The sequence below is a fragment of the Hippopotamus amphibius genome, chromosome 4 (assembly GCF_030028045.1).
Source record: "Hippopotamus amphibius kiboko isolate mHipAmp2 chromosome 4, mHipAmp2.hap2, whole genome shotgun sequence".
Classification (NCBI taxonomy): Eukaryota; Metazoa; Chordata; class Mammalia; order Artiodactyla; family Hippopotamidae; genus Hippopotamus; species Hippopotamus amphibius.
In genome coordinates this window covers 162,738,499-162,758,278 of record NC_080189.1, presented here as the reverse complement: position 1 = coordinate 162,758,278, position 19,780 = coordinate 162,738,499, and the positions used below count along the sequence as shown (strand labels likewise).

Below are 19,780 nucleotides of genomic sequence, written 5' to 3'. Positions count from 1 at the left end.
ATAAGTTATATAAAAGCTCATCAGCTAAATTGAAAATGATATTGTTATGTAAGCAGGTGAGTACGTGCTGTATTTTTTGAAGCCTAAGTTCTGAGTAGTTAGCACTAATGCCATTTAAGACAAAATGTCTGCTGCCTTTTGCATTCCTTACTTTGTACATAGATCTTTTTTTATTTTTTAACCAGTCCTAAGACTTCAGAAAATTTGTAGCTCATAGAACACTATCTGTTCTGATTGATAATCGTCTGGGAGGGCTTACGGAATTTTATTCAAGTAATAATACAGCAGTTCCTTCAAACCTTAAGACTACAAGCCTGAGAACCCTGAGAAATCTGAACTAAGACTTGATAAAAATATTTCTTTTGAAAATGTCTAGAATGCAGTTGGTACAGCTGCAAAATCTGTTTAGCAGTGGTTAATAAATATAACTCTCTAAATCTAATTCTCTTTTGTAAAAGTGATTTAAAGTTATCAATATATAGTGGTTATCAATATGTAGATAATTGTGATGCTCCTTCTACTTCCATTCTCCACCCTTTTTAGGCTTTCTGTTTCCTTAAAAGAATTAAATCTAATGATGCCATCACAACCTGTTGATCCATCAGATTCATTACTTCCCTCCTTGGCATAACATTTATTACAAGAAGTTGAGGACTAAAAAAATGACCAGTTAAAGTTAATCTGCTACATTTTCTGGGACATTAACTACACATGCATGTTTACTTTTCTCTCTCTTTCATGCCAAGCTGTAGATTTTTATTGAAGAGATTCTAAAAATGGCTTCATTCTAACAAATTGTATTATGGAAGTCCAAAAGGACAGCCAACACAATAAGGTTCCTTTGTAAAGTTCAAGAGAATCAGTACAGTGGTTTCTCTAAATTGCTTTTATGCTTTTTACCACCCTTAAAAGTAAAAATTTATGTCTGAAAAGTAGAGAAGAATGCTGACCTCTCGTATTACCATCTGTGTTCTCTCTGAGGCAAGGAGAAAGACCTTTTAAGAGTTAGTATCTTCTTTTTAACAAGGCTAACTCTTTGTTTTCAAATTTGTGTTAGACCAGATTTCCTGCAGCTCTACAGTAAGAAAACTCTTTAGAACTGAGCTAGCAGATTGGAAAATATCATGCTTCTTGTATTAATATTAACTGGTATTTTATATGATATTTAATTCAAAATGGGTAACTGTGTTGTCTTTAAAATTCGGTATCGGGCTTCCTAGGTGGCGCAGTGGTTGAGAATCCGCCTGCCAATGCAGGGGACACGGGTTCGATTCCTGCTCCAGGAAGATCCCACATGCTGCGGAGCAACTAAGCCCGTGCGCCACAACTATTGAGCCTGCGCTTTAGAGCCCGTGAGCCACAACTATTGAGCCCATGTGCTGCAACTACTGAAGCCCACGCACCTAGAGCCTGTGCTCCGCAACAAAAGAAGCCATGGCAATGAGGAGCCTGCGCACCACAACGAAGAGTAGCCCCCACTCACCGCAGCTAAAAAGAAAGCCCGCGCACAGCAAAAAAGACCCAACACAGCCAATTAAATAAATAAATAAATAAATTTATTTAAAAAAAAAATTCGGTATCACCTCAGGAATAAGGGATAAACACTTTCCCAATATGTTTAACTGCAAAAGCTTACTGATTTGTGAGTAACTTTACTTGGCTGCTTTTCCTATTATCTTTGAAATTATTAGGTTGAATCAGAAGAAATTGCCTTTTTAACATCAAAAATAGTCAAATATTGGCAGTTTCATGGTTCAGCCTAGTAGTTTTGTTAGATACACAGGCCACTTAATTTCTGGGATTCAGCCTGACCTCCATTTCTAATTTAGTTCACTTCTTTCTTGAGCACTGGTCTTGATTCTTCCTCTCAGTCTTTATTCTCTACTCACGAGTGGTGGTTGCCTTTTGCTGTTCCAGACGAGTTTATTGGAGGAACTGCTTTCCACCTGTCTCATGCTTGCCCTGTGTCTTCTTAGGCTCCCTCACCCATTCGTCCCTATCCCATCCATTTGCTAGAAAGTGCTGTTTAAAAAGTAAAATTCAGATATGGTTACCCTGTAAAGGGTTAATAAACACTTTAAAGTTTAAAAAATACATAATTTCTTGCTGTGGCGTAGAAGAAAAAGCACTGAACTGCAGTTAGAAAACCTTGATCTTCCTGCTACTGAATGAAAGTCCTTGGAGAAAGTACTTTCACAACCATGGGCCTGTTTCTTTGTGTATAAAGTGTAAATACAGTTGAGCTGTGAACAGCGCAGGTTTGAGCTGCCTGGGAACAACACAGGTTTGAACTGCCCGGGTCCATTTACATGTGGATATTTTTCACCAGTAAATACTGCAGTACTTCATGGTCCCTAGTTGGTGAATCTACTGATTCAGAGAGACCTCAGCTATAAATTATATGTGGATTAACCCCTGTGTTGTTAAGGGTCAACTGTAGTACTTTTTTTTTTTTTTTTTTTACCATATCCACCTAAAGTAGTTAGGTTCAAATGAAATTGAGCTGTTTAGTTGCTAATTATAGTAATTCTTCCCTTATTTGGGCATGACTAGGATGCTTAAATATATATTTAGGAAAGAATTTTTTTTAATTGAGGTATAATTGATTTACAATATTGTGTTAGTTTCAGGTGTATAGCATAGTGATTTGTTATTTTTGCAGACTACATTATATTCCCTTATAGATTATTACCAGATAATGGGTATTATTCCCTGTGCGGTATAGTAAACTTATTTGCTTATCTATTTTGTATATAGTAGTTTGTATCTGTTAATCCCGTGGCTTTTAATTTGTCCCTCCCCCTTCCCTCTCCCCTTTGGTAACCGTAAGTTTTTTTTCTAAGTCTTGAGTCTATTTCTGTTTTGTAAATAAGTTCATTTGTATCATTTTTTTTAGATTCCACATATAACTGATATCATATATTTGTCTTTTTCTGTCTGACTTACTTCCCTTAGTATGATAATCTCTGTGTCCATCCATGTTGCTGCAAGTGGCATTATTTCATTTTTTTTTATGTCTGAGTAATATTCCATTGTAATATGTATACCACATCTTTATCCATTTATCTCTCGATGGACATTTAGGCTGCTTCCGTGTCTTGGCTGTTGTAAATAGTGCTGCTTTGAATACTGGGATGCATGTATCTATATTTTTTTAATTTATTTATTTATTGGCTGTGTTGGGTCTTTGTTGCTGCTCACGGGCTTTCTCTAGTTGTGGCATGCAGAGGCTAGTCTTCGTTGTGGTGCACGGGCTTCTTATTGTGGTGGCTTCTCTTGTTGTGGAACACAGGCTCTAGGTACGCAGGCTTCAGTAGTTGTGGCACATGGGCTCAATAGTTGTGGCTTGTGGGCTTTAGAGCACAGACTCAGTAGTTGTGGTGCATGGGCTTAGTTGCTCCACGGCATGTGGGATCTTCCCGGCCCAGGGCTCGAACCCGTGTCCCCTGTGTTGGCAGGCAGATTCTTAACCACTGAGCCACCAGGGAAGCCCACATGTATCTTTTTGAATTAGTTTTTGTCTTTTCTGGATATATGCCCATATAAGTGATATCATATAGTGTTTGTCTTTCTCTGTCTCACTTATTTCACTAAGCATAATATTCTCTAGGTCCATCTCTGTTGCTGCAAATGGCATTGTTTCATTCTTTTTTATGGGTGAGTAATATTCCATGGTATATATGTTCCACATCTTCTTAATCCAGTCATCTGTTGATGAACACTTGGGTTGCTTCCATGTCTTAGCCGTTGTAAATAGTGCTGCGTTGAACATTGGGGTGCATATATCTTTTAGAATTAGCGTTTTCTTTTTTTCCAGGTATGTACCCAGGAGTGGAATTGCTGGATCATATAGTAATTCTATTTTTAGTTTTTAAGGAACCTCCATACTGTTTTCCCCAGTGGCTGCACCAGTGTACATTGCCACCAGCAGTGTACAAAGGTTCTCTTTTATCCACATCCTCTATTTAGGAGAGAATTCTTTTAAATCTGAACTTTATAGCTCCCAAAATGAAAGTTGGTAATCTCAACTCTGATGTCCATTAACATGTAAATGGGTAAACAAATTGTGGTGTATCTTTGGTAAGGAATACTTTTCAGCAAAAATAAGGATATATAAGTTGGGAATTTTAAATGCCTATTCCCAATATCTTCTGGTTGTGCATATGAGTGTTATTTTAGATGTATTTTTTTCTGGGACTCTTCTTGTCAGGGAACAGATGACAGTGAATGGTGAGACTGAGATTTCCACTCTTTTGTTACAGAAAACTTGCTTAGAATGATATAGCAGTAGCTGGAAAAGGTAGGGTCTAAATCTCTTAGCATGTCTTCTTTTCCTTGATAATTTTTCATGATAATCTTGGAATAAGAAAAAAATTTTTAACAAAACATAGTTTGTGATAATAAAAAGGTAGCAAGTTGTAAAATACTAAGTGGTGCAGGAAAATTAATGTACACTAAATTAGCAAATGTGTCAATTTCTAAAAACCTTTAATAAGGTATCATTTATTAATGCATAAATAAAATTCACCAATTTTAGGTATGTAATTCCGTGAGTTTTGACAGATGCATACAGTCATTTAACCATACCATAATCGAGGTATGGAATGTTTTTGTTACCCCTCAAAAGTCCCCTCATCCCCCCGCTGCTGTCAGTCCTCCCTCCATACCTTGGCAACCACTGGTCTGTTTTCTATCACTGTAATTATGTCTTTTTAAGAATTTCTTATAAATGAATTCACAAGAGTATAGTCTTTTGTGTCTGGCTTATTTTGTTTAATGTAGTACTTTTGAGATTCATCATTTTTGCCTGTATCATTTGTTCCTTTTTATGTATTTTCTTTCTTCATCATGTTTCCTCTACTTTTCTGAATGTATGGAGCATATTTATAACAGCATTTTTAATCCTTGTCTGCTAATACTCTGTCATTTTTGGTCTGTTTGTATTGATAGACCTTTCTCCCAGTTGGTGGGTCATATTTACCTGTTTCTTTGAATTTCTGGAATTTTTTATTATACATAAGACATTGTGAATTTTACATTATTAGGGGCTGCATTTTGTTGTATTAATTTAGGTAATAATGTCAGACTTTGCTCTTAGAATCAGTTGGATCCTTTTGAGACTTGATTTTAGGGGGTATTAGGGCGGGCCAAAGCAGCTTTTAGCTCCACTACTAGTGTGATTCTGAGGTCTTTCCATTTTGGTTGGTGAAAATAGAAACTGTTCCCAACTCTGTATGAGTGCTGGGAATGGTTCATCTGCTGCTTTCTGGTGGAGCTATCCCCAGCCCCTCATGGTTTCTTCTCATACGTGTGCAGATCAGCACTTTTGCCAAAGGCTCTTCTGCAGATTCCCAGAGCTCTCTCTGTGCACCTCCTCCTCTCCTGCTGTGCTGCCCAGTAAATTCCAGCCACCACTCCAAAATCTTCTCTCCTCAACTGACAAAACTGGGTCCCTGCTCCTGGAACAGCCTGAGGCCTGTCTCCAGGTGGTACAGAGACAATCCAAAGCTTCTGGTTTCCCTTCTCTCTGGCAGCACTGTCCTGCACTGCCTGTGGCCCAATGTCTGAAAACCATTTTTTAACATACTCTGTCCAGCTTTCTGTTGTTTACAAGCAGGAAAGTAAATCTGGTTCCTGGTAGTCTGTCATGGCTGAAATTGGAAGTCTCTTATTCTAAATTATAGAGTAAGCATGTGTTGGTATTTCTAGGGCAAAATTAGAGTACATGGTTCATCAATTGTCAACATAAATATAACATACTTTAATGTTTGCTTTGGTATTTGTAAGATGTATGTCTTAAGTGGTGTTCTTCAGTGTTCACACTAAACTAATCTAAGCTATGTGTGCTTCTCTGGTTAACTTGAAATTATTTACATAAAGAGTATTGGTTTGGGGTTATTTGTAGCAAACTTATCTAGAGTAGTTTCCCATCAGTGATGGATATGTTAGTATTTTGATTCTAAGAACATTTGTTAGTCATCTGTATTTCCAATTGATTAATTTATTGAGCTGTATGATTGTATTTTTTAAAATATGAATTTGCTGGACTTCTAATATATGTGAAAAACATGACTGCAACCTTTTCTTATTTGTGAGTGTTCACGATTTAGAAAACCATAAAACCGTTCTTAGCCCTTTGCAAGCTGACCTTTTGAATTTATGTCTTGCTGTCTGTAACAGAACAATTGTTTTTGGACATCTTTTCATAGATTGACCTACCATAAACTCAAAACCTGGCTAAATATTTAGTCATTTAGCAGTTAGAGAAATGTATGTCTTAATCCATTTGTATTTTAGGGAAGATAAAGTAGGATTAAAAATATGATTTTTACATTATATGGATATGCTATTGCTGTCTGGTAGAGGTTTTAGGGAAATGGTAACATAAACTATGAAGAGAAGAATGTGGGACTATGAATGGCTCTATCTCTGGTCTTTTGTGTAAAATTATTTGCAGCATGGTTTCTGGAATGAACATCGCAGTTGACAGGCCTAGATCCTAGTCAGCTGTGCCACTCATCTGTAGGCCAGTCACAACCTTTGTTGAGTCTCCTAATATATACAATGAAAATGATAATAAATATCCTGCCTACTGTAAAGGGGGTGTTAGGGTGTTAAATGAGTGGTATCAGTGAAAGTGTTGGAGGATGCTAGTGTGCCATGGAAATGCTAGTCATTAAATTTTATTTTGTACATTAATATAAAGTCTGCTGTCAGAACCTACTATGACAGAATACAAAAGCAAGATATACTTGTTTCTATTTACATTCCATGTGGTTTACTGTGAAAAAATATTTTATGTTGGAAAGGAAGAAACAAAGCATAGAATTAATTGATAGAATAGAGATAGAGGAGATTGAGGTCTTTTTCCACTTCTTTTTCTTAGTATTATTTTGTTTCCCTCCCTATGATTTTCCAGGCAGAGAGTGTATACAGCAGTTAGCTGAAAACGTCAGATATTTCAGAAGACGTTTGAAAAATATGGGCTTCATCATCTATGGAAATGAAGATTCTCCAGTGGTGCCTCTGATGCTCTACATGCCAGCCAAAATTGGGTACTTTTTTTGCAGATTACACATTGGCCTCTTAATAGACTTAAGATTCCCCATGATGTGCAGGTGTATATATTTTGTTGGGTAAAATTGTCTTGGCCTCATTATGTTAACCTCGATTTGCTGGATGTGCCATAGATTAAACAGTGGATTCCAATTTGTAAAATATGTTAACTTGTTAGTCTTTCATTAAACAAACATTTGAGTTTAATGCTCTCTTCTAGGGGATTGAGATAGATCAGTGAACAAAACACAGAAATAAAGATCCCTGTCCTTGTGGAGTTTATGCTCTACTGGGGCAAGAGTCAGACAAATGTAATAAATAGGGAAATTATGTAATATGTCAGAAGGTGTTAAGTTCTATGGGAAAAAAAATAGAACAGGATATGGGGTTTGAGAGTGCCCTGTGGGTAGGCAGATTACAGTATTAAATGGAGTGGTCACCCTGGGTGAGCCTCAATGGGAAGGGAAGATGACATCTGAGCTTGAACTAGCTGAGCAAGTTAGCCACTTGCAGAAAGAAGCTTCTGTACAAAGGCCATAATGGAGGAACATACTTAGCTGATGGAAGACTAGCAGGAGGTTAGTGGAGCTGAAGTGCAGTACCCAGAGGGGGGAGCAGTGAGCTATGAGGTCAGCTATGTTACTGCGGTTAGCAGATGTGCACATTACACCAGCCCCTTTGGCTTGTGCAGGGCATATAGTGGAAATCTTTGCCCTGGAGTAGCTTTCAGTGTATTTGAGAAGCACAGATATACAACAAAACCAAAATATATTTGAAAAGCAGATATGAAGTGGACAAATATAATTATTTGCAAAATAATTATGTGCAAAATTGCACCAGAGATGTAAAAGAAAGGAGTCATCTGCTTGGTGTAGGCTCAGTAAAAAAGACACATCTTTTCAGATTTGTGAGTTTTGGCTGGATTGTAATATAAAATTAAATAAGGATCATTTCTCAGGTTTAATTGAACTCATTATAGGAGCAACTATTTTTATTCATCTTTGAATCCCCAGGGCCCACCTCAGCCCCCGACACTCAGTGAATGTTTATTAAAGTGAACATATGAGGGGAAATTGAGTCAGGGAACCCGGAAGTATGATGATTCCAAAGTTAGTGAGGGGGAAATTGGAGTTCAGATTCCAACAGGAAGTCATATGGGCAATTGGCATTATGGCCTCCAGAGGAGATGGAGCAAATGAACCAAAGCAGAGGTATAGGATTTCCCTCATTCTTCTTTAAATGCAATTTATTATAAACTCGAAGAGTTATTTGTTCTGGAGGATTGACTTAGTCTAGAACCCTTTCTTTAGAGAGGACTATGTCTAATTTATTCTACACAGGTGAAACTGACTGTACCTTATAATTTAAGATTTAGGGAGAGTAAGGCAGAATTGGAATAAAACACTAGACAGTTCAGGAGCATGTGCCAAAGATGCAGGGCTTGGCCTGACACAAAGGAAATACATTGAAGAGGATGTACTGTTATTAGGAGTGGGGAAATCTGGTGCTGTTGCTGATGTAACTAAAGTGAGTGGAATTTTTTATCCTCAAACAAATACTTTAAACAGCTAAGGGAAAAGTCAAAAAAGAAGAAGGTAAGTCAACAAGAGAAAAGGACAAGAATAACAATTTAGTAAATGACAAAATTTACATGAAAGTTAGAATTGTGTTAATTAGGCAAGTTACAGTTGTGGAGTAAGGTCACATGCCACCAGTTTGGCTTGGGGTGGGGGGTTAAACAAGAACTGTGTGGTCTGGGTGGTCCTCTGAAGGCTGGGGAGAAGCTGGCCTCACAAACACCAAAGGAAACCCTGAATTCCAAAGGCAGCTCAGCACCTAAGTTGATCCAAAAAATGCCTGATCTGGAAAGCTAATGCTTGGCCTTTCTGCCAGCAGAAAGATGTCCATATAACAGCAGATCCGTCTCATCCTTAATCTTAAGAATTTTTTAAACTGCCAAGCCTAACATTTTACAGACAGGGTTTTAAACTCAAGTTCATTTTGAAACCTCTGAACCGCTGTTACAGGTCAGGGACACCTTAAGGCTAGAGATGCAGATTACTTTAGGCAAGCCCATATAAAAATTAGTCTCTGCCAACAATATTCTTTCACCTTTCTGAAGGAAACCATTTGGGAGAAGACCACTTTAGGATTGAATAAAAGAAGTCTTTGTAAACTGTCGGTTTTAACTTTCACAGAAGTTAGAAGAAAGCCCTGATAGAAATCTCTAGTGCCTGTATCACCCAACAGTTTACATCTTTCAAGACTGCAAGACCTTTGTACTGTGTGCTTTATTATTCTTCCCGGTTTCTTTTCTTGTTTTCCCTTTGCAGCGCCTTTGGACGGGAGATGCTGAAGCGGAATATCGGTGTAGTTGTGGTAGGATTTCCTGCTACCCCAATCATTGAGTCCAGAGCCAGGTTTTGCCTGTCGGCAGCTCATACCAAAGAAATGCTTGATACTGTAAGTAGACACTTTTATTTCGATATAAATGTACCTTATACTCAGAAGGCCTGCATGTCAGATGAAGTTAATCATCTATTGGTCCTGATGTTCCTTGAGCACCTGAGATATTTACTGGTAAAGTAGAGGAGGGAGTGCGCAGTTCTGCTTAATACATTGCTATTTACAAAAAATTGCAAAACTGTTAGCATCACCCACCAGACTCTGCGTGATCAGGGCTCTAGGGAATTTTCTGGCTTCATCTTGTTTCACTCTCTCCCTCATTATGGTCTGTGCAGCTCTACATTCTCTTTCTACTCTACCTGTTTCTCCTCTAAACTTTCTTGTGTGTTGTTTTGTCTGTGGCAGTTTTCTCTCTTGACCCTTCTCTCCCCTTTGCCTGACTGACTTCTACTCATTCTTCACATCGCCACTTAAAAGAAACTTGCTCCAGGGTTTTCCCAAACCCTCTTGGCTAGATGTTTCTGGAAATCCTAAGACTTTCACGTAGGAAATTCTTTACACCTGCCATTATTTAATGGCAGTCTTTTCCATTCGATAAATCTTTAGAAGGAACTAAGTCTGTTTTTGTCATTCTGTATCCGCAGGACCTACCATAGTGTCAGGCACATAGTAGGAGCTCATAATTACTACTGAATGTAATTATTTATGGTCTCTTAACATGTTCTCATCTCTTGATATTCTCTTAGGCACGTGGGCTTCAGTAGTTGTGGCACGTGGACTCAATTAGTTGTGGCTCACAGGCTCCAGAGCACAGGCTCTGTAGTTGTGGTGCATAGGCTTAGTTGCTCCGCAGCATGTGGAATCTTCCCGGACCACGGCTTGAACCCCTGTTCCCTGCATTGGCAGGCAGATTCTTAACCACTGTGCCACCAGGGAAGCCCACAACAGATTTCTGTATATTAATTTTGTATCCTGCAACTTTACCAAATTCATTGATGAGCTCTAGTAGTTTTCTGGTAACATCTTTAGGATTTTCTATGTATAGTGTCATATCCTCTGCAAACAGTGACAGTTTTACTACTTCTTTTCCAATTTGGATTCCTTTTATTTTGTTTTCTTGTCTGATTGCTGTGGCTAGGACTTCCAAAACTATGTTGAATAAAAGTGGCAAGAGTGGACATTGTTGTCTTGTTCCTGATCTTAGAAGAAATGCTTTCAGCTTTTCATCAGTGAGTATAATGTTAGCTGTGGGTTTGTCATATATGGGCTTTGCTATGTTGAAGTAGGTTCTCTCTCTCTCTTTTTTTTTTTTTTGGCCACAGTACACGGCTTTTAGGATCTCAGTTCCCCAACCAGGGATCAAGCCTGAGCCACTGCAGTGACAGCACCAAATCCTAACCAGTAGGCCACCAGGGAACTCCCAGAAGTAGGTTCCCTCTGTACTCACTTTCTGGAGAGTTTTTGTCATAAATTGGTGTTGAATTTTGTCAAAAGCTTTTTCTGCATCTATTGAGATGACTATATGGTTTTTATTCTTCAGTTTGTTAATGTAGTGTATCATACTGATTGATTTGCAGATATTGAAAAATTCTTGTATCCCTGGGATAAATCCCACTTGGTCATGGTGTATGGTCCTTTTAATGTATTGTTGGATTTGGTTTGGTAGTATTCTGTTGAGGATTTTTTCAACCATGTTCATCAGTGATACTGGCCTATAAGTTTTTTCCTTTGTGGTACCTTTTCTGGTTTTGCTATCAGGGTGATAGTGGCCTCATAGAATGAGTTAAGGAGTGTTCCTTACTCTGCAATTTTTTGAAATAGTTTCAGAAGGCTAGGTGTTCGACCCCTGGTCAGGGAACTAGATCCCACATGCTGCAACTGAGAGCCTGGATGCCACAACTAAAAGATACTGCATGCTGCAACTAAAAAATCCTGCATGGTGCAGCAAAGATCCCACGTGCCGCAACTGAAGACCCAGTGCAGCCAAATAAATTAAAATGTAATTTTAAAAAAAGAAATAATTTAGATGTAACCAGGATACCTTGGTAGATTTCTGTTGCCAACAAATGTGTTTACCAATTGAGAGTTCTAATCTTTTTCTCATAAGATCCACTTGCAAGATTATTTGACTTTGCCTTCCATTTAGGTTTTTTTTAAGCATAAAGTGCATTTTTTGAAACCACAGGTTTGTTTGAAGTCATTTTGTGTTATGATTTTTTTATGGAAGTAAACATGAACATTATGAGATATAAATGAACTTTCATTTATTAATGGGCCCTGTGACATGATTGTATATCTAGAAAATGCTATACAATTCACACACACAAAAAACTAACCTTCCAGAGCCAATAAATATATTTAGCAAAAAGACACAAAAATTAGTGTATTTCTATACACCGGCAGTGAACACATGAAAAGGAAATTAATATTTCATTTACGATAGCATTAAATTTAACCAGGGAGGTGTAAGACTTGCATATTGCTATAAAACATTGCTGAAAGAAATGAAAGAAGATTTAAATAAAAGGAAAGCTGTTCATCGGCTGGAAGATTTCATACTGTTAAGATGGCAGTACAGCGAGATCTCTAGATCCACTGCAGTCCCTATCAAAATTACAATGGCTCTTTTTGCAGAAATAGAAAAGCTGATCCTCAAAATTTATATGGAATAATAGGGGGCCCCAATTACCAAAACGATGTTGAAACAGAAAATAGAAGTTGGAGAATTCAAACTTCCTGATTTCAAAACTTAACTTCAGAGCTACAGTAATTGAAACAGTGGGGTACTAGCATAAAGATAGACTTATAGATCAATGGAATAGAATTAAGAGTCAAGAAATAAACCCAAACATCTATGGCTAATTGATTTTCAACAAGGGGCTAAGACTAGTTAATGGGGAAAGTATAGTGTCTTCAGCTAATGGTTCTGGACAGCTGAATAATCATATGGAAGAGAATGAAGTTGTACCGTTACGACATGGATGAACCTTGAAAACATTATGCTAAGTGAAAGAAGATACAGAAGACCACATTTATATGAAATGTCCAAAACAGGCAAATCCATTGGGTCAGAAAGTAGATTGGTGGTTGTCAGGGCCTGGGGAAAGAAGGAATGAGGGTATGAGTGTGGGGTTTATTTTTTGAGGTGATAATGCTTTAAAATTAGATAGTGATGAAAGTTGCACAACTCTGTGAATGTACTCAGACAGACTGAATTGTAAACTTTTAAAAAGGTGAATTTTGTGGCATGTGAATTATATCTCAATAAAGCTATTATTTTTAAAAAGGAGAAGAGCAAGATTATCAGCTCAGGGGTGCACAGCTCTCTTAGAATATTCTCTTATTCAAGGACCATACTCAACCCTGTAATTAACATGGTTTTTTCCCTAAGGACCCATCTTATCCTGTGATCCAGAGGTTCATTGTAGACTCAGTTAACAAATGGTGATAGTTGCAATGCTTCATTATTCCTAATCTAACTAGGTAACCCCACATCATGACCAGCAGTTTCTAGTTACAATTTTATCTTTTTTTTTTTTTTTTTCTAATATTTATTTCTTTGGCTGCACCAGCTCTTAGTTGTGGCACTCGGGATCCTCATTCCTGCACGCGGGCTCTTTTAGTTGTGACATGCAGGATCTAGTTCCCCGACCAGGGATTGAATCGGGCCCCCTGTGTTGGGAGCACTGAGTCTTAACCACTGGACCACCATGGAAGTCCCACAGTTTTATCTTTTATATAAATAAAACCTGTTCATCTAAGATATTTGGTATGATATCAGCCATAATCTTGTTATCTAGATCCCTTTGGGCTTCCTGTGGCTTTTTTTTTCTGTCTTTATTCATTTTCTGTTTTAACTGATGAAAAATATCATGTTCTTCTAAATATCCTTTATTTTGTGATCTTAGTAAGTCATGTATAATTTTAAATTAATAAATCCTGTATCAGAGGTCAGGGGAACAAATGGTTAATGGGTTCTCTCAGCTGAAATTCAATCGTAAATTGTTTCTATATGGAGCTTTTAATTAAACCTCTTCTCAGAGGTACCACTGTTCTGATAGCAAACTGAAGTCCAGCTCTTATTTGCTTTTTATTTTTTTCACATTTGGAGTGAAGAGTATTTTTTTCTTATGCTAGAATAAATAAGGAACACTGGTTTTTTTTTTCCCCTCTCTACAAACACTGGTTTTTTAAAAGTTAAATTTAAGAACAGGTATATGTACCTATCTACTAATAATCAACGGATTCCCTTTTCTGAACCAGAAGATGTACATTTTCATGTGGAATTACAACCATGAGAGTGAACAGAAGATTTATATGATGTGATGGAAATTTGGAGAGTCACACTCAGGCAACAGAGCTTCTACTGCCCACATTTTCTTAGTCAGATGAGATGGTGTCCTAGATAGAGCCACTGTCTCCAAAGCTGAAGTCTATTAGACCCACAAAGCAACATCCACAGGTGCTTGGGGAGTGAATAACAGGGCTGGAGAGCTGCCATGAGCTGAAAATGCATTCTGTGACATGCCAGGTGCTTTTATTAGAAAGCCTTAGAATCTAGGATTGCAAATTTTTGCTCTCGTCCGTGGATTTCTCTGAGCGATATCTGGGGTTTGGAGTTTCCATGTCCTTCCATTAAATATTTTCTGAGAAATTGTGAACACATATCCTTTTCTTATAGTGTGATTCTCTATTCTGACTCGCTTTGTGCTGCTTTTTGGAAAGTTAACTGTGAGATCTGTGATTTGTGTACTTTGCTGTGTGTATGTATACTTCAACCAGGAATTGGGTTTTGTTTGTTTTTAAGTACATATAAGAAACCACACACAGATAACCACATAGGACTAGTGTAGCAATCAGGAAGAGATGTTTCATTTCATCACTTGTCTCAGTGTTTTAATTTTTATAAGAAACATATTTTCTTTGAAAAATAAAAGAGCAAGTTTTACAGAAAAGGAAGTTACACCGAGATAGAGTTTTGATGGAAAGACAAGATAATCTCTCAATGTTAGGATTTGGGGGTTTAAAATCAAACCTGAGTTTAAATGCTGGCTCTGTTCTTTCCTTGCCGGCTTCCACTTTTTCTTACCAAGTCTGCACAGCAGCCCACTTTGAGGACTCTCTTCATCTTGCATCTAGGAAGCATCCCAGTGCAGACGTCTCATCACTTTTTTGGTCATGTGATAACAGAAAGAGCGAGTACTGGAGGGTAAAAGGAGAAATGACAAATTGTAGCCAGCCTGGCAAATTCAGGGTACATGTTCCTTCTTCTTCCAAGCATATCATACTTTGATGAATTATACCCTTTATCCTGCATCCCTGCTCTTCACAACTGGTTCTTCCTGGTCAGTCTGATGTCCTTGCTCAAAAAGCAGCTTTTTCCATTGCTAGACTGTAGTCTGCTCAGGGTAAATGTATTGGACACAGTCCCACCACAGGATAACCTTGCCATGATTGTTTTTTGAAAAATACAGCACCAAGTGTGCCTTCCTTCTCCTGGCTCTGACTAACCTCTACTCTGTCTTGTATATTTTAGGCTTTAAAGGAGATAGATGAAGTTGGGGACCTATTGCACCTGAAGTATTCCCGTCATCGGTCAGTACCTCTACTGGACAGGCCCTTTGATGAGACTACATATGAAGAAACAGAAGACTGAGCCTTTTTGGTGCTCCCCTAGAGGAACTCTCCCTCACCCAGGACAGCATGTGGCCTTTCCAAGCCACTTCCAGGAACCACACTTCTGTGGCCATCTCATGTACAAGACATTTCCTCAACTACTGACGGTGGCCACCTCCACTCTAAGTGGCATTTTGTAAATAGTGAAAAGCTGCTTCACACCCTTCCTTTGCTACATTTCACCTTTTTTAAAAAAAGGTGACTCACTTTGCTTTTTTGTCCATTAAAAAATGTTTTATTTTATAACTATTCTACTTGTGAAATCACGCTGACCCTAGCCTGTCTCTGGCTAGCCACGCAGGCCATTTTCCTCTCCCAGCCACCTCACAGACGTGGGTCCACCCAAAGCTCCTGCTGGCCGTGGCAGTACAGCCTCGAGACTCACCTGGCCCTCCTTCCTGGGGAGCAAGTGCCTTCCACTTACTTCCAATCCAGGTCTCAGAGGTTGCCAGCCTTGGAATCCTTATTTAACCAGTCACGTAATCAACCAAAGTGTTTTAATGTGTCTTAAGTTTAGCCATTTAAGAAAAGCAGCAAACACTAACATTGCTGAAACTCCCCCTCGTTGTGTAACCCTCTCTGGCCAACCTTGGCCTTATTCCCTCCAAGGCTCGGTCTTATTCCATTTTGTTCTGGTCACTAGATGATACCTTCCTGTACCATCAAATGTTTCTTCGTAATGTTCACCATCTGAGGGTATGTCCAATTCCTGGGTTCTTCCAGAGTTGTAATCTAACACCCTCACCCCGTATTTAAAACACTTAAATGGTTTTAAAAGCACCCGCATCCCACCCTGGTCAGACCTTGGTGCTGAAGCTGACTCCCACCTCACTATTCTGTGCACAGAGCTGCTCCACAGAGTGGTATGCCCTCCTGCTGGGGTGAGAGGGCAGGGGTGGTGTAGAAAGGGTTGATTGCTCCTTGTAGGATGTCTGTGGTTTGTTTCTTACTGCTTTCTACTTTTCAAAATTATGACAGCTTCTGCCTGGGTCTGGGTCCAGATTAGGATTTAAGCTGATAAAGGAAAACGTTGGTAAATCCTCCACTCAGAAATCATTTGTCATGTTCCTCATTTAAGGATTAAAGTTTATTAACTTAACTTTTTTAGAAGATGACCCATTTAAATATCCCCCTCTGAGTGATATTTCTCTTTTATTCTTGATGTCCTAATGCAGTTCTAACCTGACATCTGGGGTTTAGGGGCTCTTCTCCTTCCATTACCCCCTCCCCTATTTTTCCCCTGAGAAATTCTGAGCATTTATTTTTTTGCTAAACTGGGATCATATATTTTGACTCTGTTTTCATACCAGGTAAGGGGACTTCGTTCAGAGAGCTTTATACTGCTTGACCAAAGAACAAATCTGAAAATCACCGTGTTAAAGTTCTTACTTTTTTTCTGTTGACCAAAGCTTACGTGAAGGGAACTTTGACTTTTTAATACCCAAGATCAGCTTGTCTTTCAGTAGCCATCAAGTATCATAGGGGGAGGATTAGGAACAGATTGGAAAAACCTTGTGTGAAAGTAGTTTTGTACATCTCTATTTTTGAAATCACTCCTTTTATTGGTGAAAATTCTCAGTCCCAATTCTCCTGGGCATCTGGGCATCAGCTGTGGTATGTTTGTGCAAATACATGTAGTGGAGGATGTAAGCAGTGCCACTGTTTGTGAAGTATTGTTTTCATGTCTTAAGTTATCTTTGGTCACTCTCAGCATCTGAGAGCCTTAAGCCCTGAAATATTTCGAGGTTTTATTTTACTTTTTTGAAGAATAGAAAAAAGTAGAGATGCAGGGACTGCATTTAGCATGTACGAGTTGAAGCAAAAAAAGATTGTGGTAACTGAGTAATTAGCCCTGTAAAATAAAATACATTACTAACCTCTCCTGCATATCTAGGTCCTCACCATAGAACCCCATTAGAACCAGAGAGCTTTCGCACTGCAGTTACTATTTAGTGGTGTAGGGTTTGCGAAAGTCACAAACTTTAAGCAATGAACTTAATGGCCAGTCTTTTATTTTGGCTTGCATGAAGTCACTGCAACATAAAATGTCAGTTAATATGGGCATTTAAATATATACATATCACTTTGCTGTGCAGTTATTTCAGGATAAATGCAATTAAGTTACATATTTATTCTGAAGAGATAAAACTCTTGTGATCTCGCCAGGACCTCTGCTTTCTAGAGGACATTATACACACTGGTTGTCTCTTCTTGAAACTGTAATCTAAATCTAGAGTCCAGTCATATCACAAATTATCATTATTTAACCAAGCACCTGGGGAAATACAAGTGTATATAAATACTGTCATTGGAAATGAGTAGAAATCTGGGACAGATAAGTACTGTTTAGTACATGGTTTAACACATCCTGCCTCAAGAATCTGATGGGATTCAAACAGGTATCAGCTCACCATTACTACCAAGGCTGATCATCAGAGTTAGTCCATAGAGGTGTGACTAATCCTTACTACTTTTTCTCATCCCTCTTTTTAGTAACAGTGTCTTCATCCGTTTCAGGTTGATATGACCTTTTTCTGCAGATCACATCAGAAACCAGGAAGTTTATAACTAGGGGACATTAAAATCACCCCCAAAGAATGGATCAAGTGGCAGGTCTTCCTGCCACCTTTATTTTAAAAGCTTTGCCCTAGAATGTGGTGTACATTCTAGAGCAAGTAAATACTGAAAGAGAATGTTGATGGGGCAGGGTCTTTGGAGCGCTAAACTTCTTGCTTTGCTTTGGAAGATTTTTTCCCTTTAAAAAACATTCAGGTCTCCAGAGCCCAGAGTACTGCTTGCTTGTTTGAAGAGCTCAGCACCTTAGTCTTTTTGTCACTATCTTAAACTTTCCTAATAGGGTGAGGATCTCAGATGGTCAGGCACGCCTCTTCCTCATGTAGTCATGGAAGGTGAACAGAAATAACCCGACACAGCGACTAAGGGCTGTGTGTTTGCCTGATGCCCTGTCAGAGGCCAAGGCCCTGTTTCTTTCCCGACTCCCCGCTTGCCAAATTAATGAGGGTCTCTGGCCACTTGCCATGCTGGATTGGGCAGCAGCACAGGACATGTTATGTCATAGGCAGTGAAGAAACAGAATTTGGGCTCTTCTTGTTTTGTACGAATTTGTGGCAAAACCACCTAGAAAAGGTTAAATACAATTGACTGTCTGCTGGTTCTCTCTCTCTCTCTCTCTTTTCCGGCTGTGCCGTGTGGCACGCAGGATCCTAGTTCCCCGGCCAGGGATCAAACCTGTGCCCCCTGCAGTGCAAGCGCGGAGTCTTAACCACTGGACCACCAGGGAAGCCCTTCCTGGTTCTCTTGTATAAAGAATTTCTGTGACCTAATTCCCAGGATATCTTTCCTGGTGTTCTAGGTAAGCCAGAATAGGTTTTAATCTCTTCTTGCAATAACCCATGTGGTTAGAAAAGATGGGAGAGTTGTGGTTTTTCCTTCTGTCCACTTTCATGAAGGTCAAGAACTGTCAAGCACTTCACACAGGTAAAATCTTGTAGCCCGAAGGAGTTATGAAGGGGCATTATAAAAGTCAAAGGATTCTTCTTGGCTGTTGAGCAGCTGTTTGCTTAAATGCAGCCTCAGAACCTGTAGATGTGCTGCTACCTGCTTAACATGGAAGCTCAGTGCCCAGCAGGCATCTTAATGCATTCAGCCGGTTCATCAAAATACCTTCCACGTAAAGAAAAGCATGTCCATTCTCTTCTTAGCTTTGTCCACATGAAATGCAGCGTTCAGGCTCGTAGCCAGTTGCCATGTGCCCAGATAGGTAAGTTAGAAGGTTGGCTTCCTGTCTTATACAGAAGAAATGCCAGGACTAGCCAGTGATCCCTTTGCTTTTAATGTGTAGAAAATGCTCTTGCCCCTTTTGCCATTTCCAGTGACTTCTGTTTTCTAAGCACCTTTTGCTATAGTTTGGGCCTTTTCTAGGGAGGAAACCGAAGGGGCTAGCTCGAGCCCTTATTGGAAATGTTTGCTGTCTCTGCTGAGTATGGAGGTGTCACATTCCCTGTCATCCTTGGGACTGACTTGGGGGAGCTGTGGGCAAGGTCTTGTTTGCTACATAGTACACATGATAAATGGCCTTATAAACTGTAATTCTTTGTGGTATGATGAGTTTATTAAACTGACCATAAAGAATTCAGTGGCTCTTAAACTGCCATTACTGTGTTTTTAATGACGCATACCCAGAGCTCTGTGCTTTGGGAGCAGTTGTGGGGAGGTTAAATGAAAGGTAAAAATTAGAGCAGTGCCCCGACGTGCCAAGTGTCCTGACTTTTTGCCGTCGGATGGACGCTGGACCCTTCCATACACGAGGAGCCCTGAGCCCACTCAGTGTCTGCTTTTCCCAACACAGCCCCCAAGTTCCTTGTGCAAAGCTTTGCCTCTTGGCCCAGGTCTTCCAAGGAAGTGTGGGACATGTCACTGACTAGGGTGGAGTGGTAACTTGTCTTCACCCTTAACATCAGGTCTGGTTCCCTCCGTGGTGTTAATGGTTGGAATGATAAAAAGCATCCTCAATGGTTCTTCTCGGGATGCTGGTGAGATCACCATATCAGCCAGCACGCCCACACAGTCTTGATGATCCCTCTCTGGCTGAAGGTAGCTAACTAACATTAAGAGAAGGGGG

At 39.2% G+C, this 19,780-nt stretch overlaps 1 protein-coding gene across 1 annotated transcript in view; it reads left to right on the top strand.

Moving 5' to 3' along the window:
* SPTLC2 (serine palmitoyltransferase long chain base subunit 2) overlaps positions 1 to 15,380 on the top strand; it is a 122,643-nt gene extending 107,263 nt beyond the window's left edge. Inside the window, exons 10-12 of the mRNA XM_057731527.1 lie at positions 6,920 to 7,055; positions 9,390 to 9,519; positions 14,999 to 15,380. Coding sequence (XP_057587510.1) covers positions 6,920 to 7,055; positions 9,390 to 9,519; positions 14,999 to 15,118 — 386 coding nt within the window. The 3' untranslated portion in view covers positions 15,119 to 15,380. The remainder of the gene's footprint in view (positions 1 to 6,919; positions 7,056 to 9,389; positions 9,520 to 14,998) is intronic.
* The last annotated feature ends 4,400 nt before the right edge of the window (positions 15,381 to 19,780 follow it).